This window comes from Apium graveolens, chromosome 6, assembly GCF_009905375.1.
Source record: "Apium graveolens cultivar Ventura chromosome 6, ASM990537v1, whole genome shotgun sequence".
NCBI classification, from domain to species: Eukaryota; Viridiplantae; Streptophyta; class Magnoliopsida; order Apiales; family Apiaceae; genus Apium; species Apium graveolens.
The window spans coordinates 17,042,151-17,046,847 of NC_133652.1; the positions used below are offsets into that span (position 1 = coordinate 17,042,151).

Consider the following 4,697-nt stretch of genomic DNA (forward strand, 5'->3'; position numbering starts at 1 on the left):
ACTGCTACTTATTTTCTGCATAAAGGAGTTCAAGCATCTAACATAGAATTTCTTTAGAGCGTGTTTCAAAACTTAAATTTCATTTCAAATGAAGGATTTTAAACGATAGAATTTAAATTGTCATTTCAAATTCTCGTATTTATACCAATATTTGAATATCCTGAATTTTAAATAAAATTCAAATCCAAATTACCAAATACCTTATGAAATTCAGTTTCCAAACAGAGCATTAATGATTTCGCTATAATTTTTCATGAAACAAAAATTGTTCACTGAAATTTTCCTTTCCATAAAAGGGACTCAATAATATTATTATGTAGTTAAACTAACTAGACTATGACCAATAATTAAGTCAAAACATTATTTTAAAAAATTAAAAAATACATTTTGAAGAGGATGAAATATACTTTTTAATGATATAAGTTTTGAATTTTATTTAATTATATATTAAGTATAATTTACTGGCAAAATATAATAAAATTGACTATCCACTCGTCAAAACAAGACATCTCATGTGAGATGACAAAATACCTAATACTAGATGGTGCCTGGTGGGAGTATGTGTTTTCATGGAGGGAGGGAGTATGTATTTTCTTGGCCGACTTTACTAACATTTGACCAAGTAGACCGATTATTGAGGTTTAAAAAGTTTTTCCGACTGATTTCAGCCGAAACCTCTCAAAGAGAATGGCAAGCAACTGTGTTCCCATAACCCATCCTTGCAAGGAATCAAGAATATCCATCAATTTCTAAACAAGGGCTACAGCAATGAAAACTCCAGAGCTAGTTAATTACATTTAAGTTATATAAATTATATATATTAATGTACACTTGCAAGGTAAATGATTACAAGAGCTTACCCCGTACCTTGACTTAATCTACTACAAACTTTCTTCAGAAAGCGGGTAAGTAAAATTTAACTCCCCGGAAGGATATGTGAAAATTCCCCTCTACTTGTACTTACATTACATGAGGGTTACCATTAAAACTCTCAAACAAAAGCAAGCACCTAAAGACCTCTCAATAATTTTGGTTAATAACTCTCTAATTTCGTACCGACACATTTACATACAGACTATTATAAACATATTTACACTGCCAAAAGGATATTTATTCTCCTGGACTCTTGAAAATGCAATGGTTTAAGATCTTTCCTGCTACTCAAATTTACCTCTGTTCTGAATCTCAATTTACTATGTACTCTTTCAGATGTGTAGATTCGACAAGTTTAAGCCAATGTAGGGATGCTGCAGTTTCGCCTATCCCTGTCCAGGCAATCAAACCCCTCAATTCTCACAGCCGGTTTGTTACCAAAATTTTCCCTAGCACATGCTACTTTCCTTGCAGATGACGATGGGGAGGATGACATACCAGAGGGCATGGGAATTGATCTAGGGGAGAGAGGTGTGACCTTTGCGTCCCCAAAATGAGCATCTTGAATTAGTGGGTTAGAAACTCTGCTCGGCGGCGACCCACAAAAAAAGGGGGGCGACGAGGCAACTTGTGTGCATGTTTGTTCCACAGCATATGCACCCTGCAAAGTTAGGTCATATGGAAACTTTTAAAAAAGAGGAATATATTATGGCAAGACAAAGTCATCTATGTACATGAAGCAAATCAATGATATGCGCACAAGTCGAAGCCGTCATAGCTTTAACCAAGTGCAAGGCTCTATTCTGCCAATCAAGGGCACTTCCATACATAGATATCAGCAAAATCTAGACAGGCGTCATTATCTATACTATGTCGAAATATAGAAAGGTAGATCACAAGTGTCTGTGTGGACATGTGAGGTTTATTGCGAGAGTTTTGTGTGTATGTCTGCATTTCTCGCATGAGTGAAGTAGGTGAATTATATCATACCACTTTGTCATAACATGAAAGTATTTAATACGTGATATTAAATTATAGATATGCGTCGGCAACAGATACATGTCAGATACTAAACCTATTGCAGAACGTTTAAACCCTTTCTATTACTATTAGCCATGGCAAGAAAATCCTTCATATATAATTTGCATCTTGACAAATACTTAAATAAAACAGGGCATCTTATTTTTAAATACAAAATATAACTCAATATAGAATATGATCCGCATGATTATAACCAGGAAGGAGGATTAACATACCTTAGACAAGATGATATCTAAGAGTTCAGATCCTGCTTTTGAATCACCAAGCTCTGACTGATAGCTGTAAAGGGAACAAATTTTAACTTTGACAATTCACTTAATCAAGCAAACAAATTACTCTATCTATACTTCAGCACATATACCTCATATGCCATCTCAGAGGTCGTATCTGCTCGTTTGCTATGGTGTTGATGAGACCAAGGCGCCTCGGTTTAGGACATACCAAAATATCTCTCTTATCAGAAATGGAAACAGAAATAGTCACAGAGCTCCTCATTTCTTCACGAGCAGCAAACGAGTTTTGTTGGAAGGCACAGTGATTCATAATATCGTAAGCCTAAAAACAAAATTAGAACGTTGCCTGTTCAAATTCGAAACACCCAAAGAGAATATTAGACACAAGCTCCTCAACAAATCCTAATCTTAATAACTCCAGTTTAACAACAAAAGCACAAAATGATTTCGAATACTTTATACATAACTTTTGTTTACTTATACCAGATCTGATATCCCTAGAGCTGATCCTATCGCGATCAGGTCAAATAAACATTTAATATTATGCCTTGAAGTTGCAGGCCTGAGACTAATAGAATTATGTCATAATTTTTAACTTGATAGATAAAATCAAAACACAATTGTTGGCTTGTGAATAAGACCTAACAACAACAGCTGAGGCATATAAGTCTAAAATATGCAAAATACAAAAATGGACTGCAACAAAATTATGCAGATCTGCTGTAAAAACACATGTGTTTCTATTCATGCCTTACAAATATGATCACTAACAACAAATATGTATAATTTGTTCATTTAAACACACAAAACTGAGTAATACAAAAAAATAACTAAATCAATTCAACAGAAAAACTAACTAGGTTTTTACAGCTGATCCAACCAAATTAAGCTGAAAACAGAAATTTCTAAGGACAATAATCAAACCAAGTCTGTCTTAAAAACAAAAAATTATGTAATACTTGTCAGATCTAAGACAGACATCAAAACCTAGTTTAAAACTGAAACTCAAAGAGAAAAAAGAGAGCTTAATTATCATTAAAAAAAGATAGGTTGAAAATGATCATGCAAGAAAAAAATCAGAAGCTTACCTAAGCGAACTGTACAGCGGAGTAAAGCTCCGATCAAAATTAAGTTGTGTGTAAGTGTGTAAGTATATATTAACGGAGGAAAAAAAAGGAGAAAAAATGGTCAGAGGATAGACAAAGAGAAAAAGAAAACAATAAAGCAGGTTGTAGTAGATATATAGAAAGAGATATAGAAAGAGGAGAAGACAGGGGAACATAAAACGTAACAAGGCTGCTAAAATAAGAGTTACTCGTGTTGTAATAAATGTATTTTTTAATAAAATAAGTTCACGCTGACGGTGCTTCCTGCCAGAAATCTCATTGGTATTCGCACCCCACTAATTTTAGATTGTTGTGAAACTTTCAAATTCTGAACGTTTCAACATCCATTTCCTAACTACCCAGCTCCCCTCTTTTTTATTTTTCAAGTTTGTATTATAATTTTCATTTTCTAGTTTGTATTATAGCATAAAAATTCGTGCGACATATGAACCTCCATATATATAAAAATAATTTTTCATATACATATATATATATATTATTAAAATAATTTTATGATTAGAAAATGGGGAAATATTTATGTTATCTTATATTGTATTGTAATTTCGTAACATTATACATGTTTCTCATGAAACAAATTTATTATTTTGTTAAATTTTATTTCATAAAATTTGAAAAATTATCTATACTATAGAAGGTATATAATAATTTTAAATTTGGTAAAAAATTATTTTAGATTTAAATAACGTTAAATAAGATTTATTAAATTAAATAATTGAGTACACATAAATTATTATTCACATTTGATATGGACACACGTAAACTAAAGTGATTTTAAAAAGACGATAGTATATTTGTAAAATTCAAAATTGACCGCGTGTGCTGAGACATATTCATGATTTTATACACTAAGTCATTAGGGTGCTCACGGGTTCCAAACACGACCTAACCGACCTTACCTAACGCGAGCTAACCGTAATCTAACTCGAAAAAATTAAAAATGGACTTTAATCCAAAAACTAGTATAAAAAAACCCGTGCGATACACGGGTCTTTATATATACCGAAGTAATTTCTCGAATAAATTTGCATATATATATAAATAAATAATTTATAATTGGAAAAAATTAAAAAAAATGTTTTATTTAATATTTTTACAGTAATTTCGTAACATCTCATGAACCATTTTTATTATTATATTTTGTTTAATAAAATTTTAAAAAATATTTATATGATAAAATATATTTAATAATTTTAAATTTATAAAAATATTTCAATACATTTTTTGTAACAGTTTGATAGATACTAATATTTTTTTGCAAATTTATGAGTTAACCCTTGTTTATTTTTTATAACCTTGGATAAGGATGAACTCAAGTACACGATTATATATATTGGGTTCAACGTATGTTAATTCAAGAATATTTTGTAACTAACTCGAGAATTATATATTATTGAAGATCAAAATTTTAACTTATTTTACTCAT

At 31.0% G+C, this 4,697-nt stretch overlaps 1 protein-coding gene across 1 annotated transcript; it reads right to left on the reverse strand.

Annotated features, from left to right (window-relative positions):
- Positions 1 to 784: 784 nt before the first annotated feature.
- On the reverse strand, positions 785 to 3,441 carry LOC141668378 (uncharacterized). The gene is made up of 4 exons (XM_074475248.1): positions 3,236 to 3,441; positions 2,276 to 2,493; positions 2,130 to 2,193; positions 785 to 1,534 (listed from the first exon to the last, which is right to left on the reverse strand). Exons 2-4 carry the CDS (start codon positions 2,455 to 2,457, stop codon positions 1,229 to 1,231), a joined length of 552 nt encoding a protein of 183 aa, XP_074331349.1. The 5' UTR covers positions 2,458 to 2,493; positions 3,236 to 3,441; the 3' UTR covers positions 785 to 1,228.
- Positions 3,442 to 4,697: the final 1,256 nt, after the last annotated feature.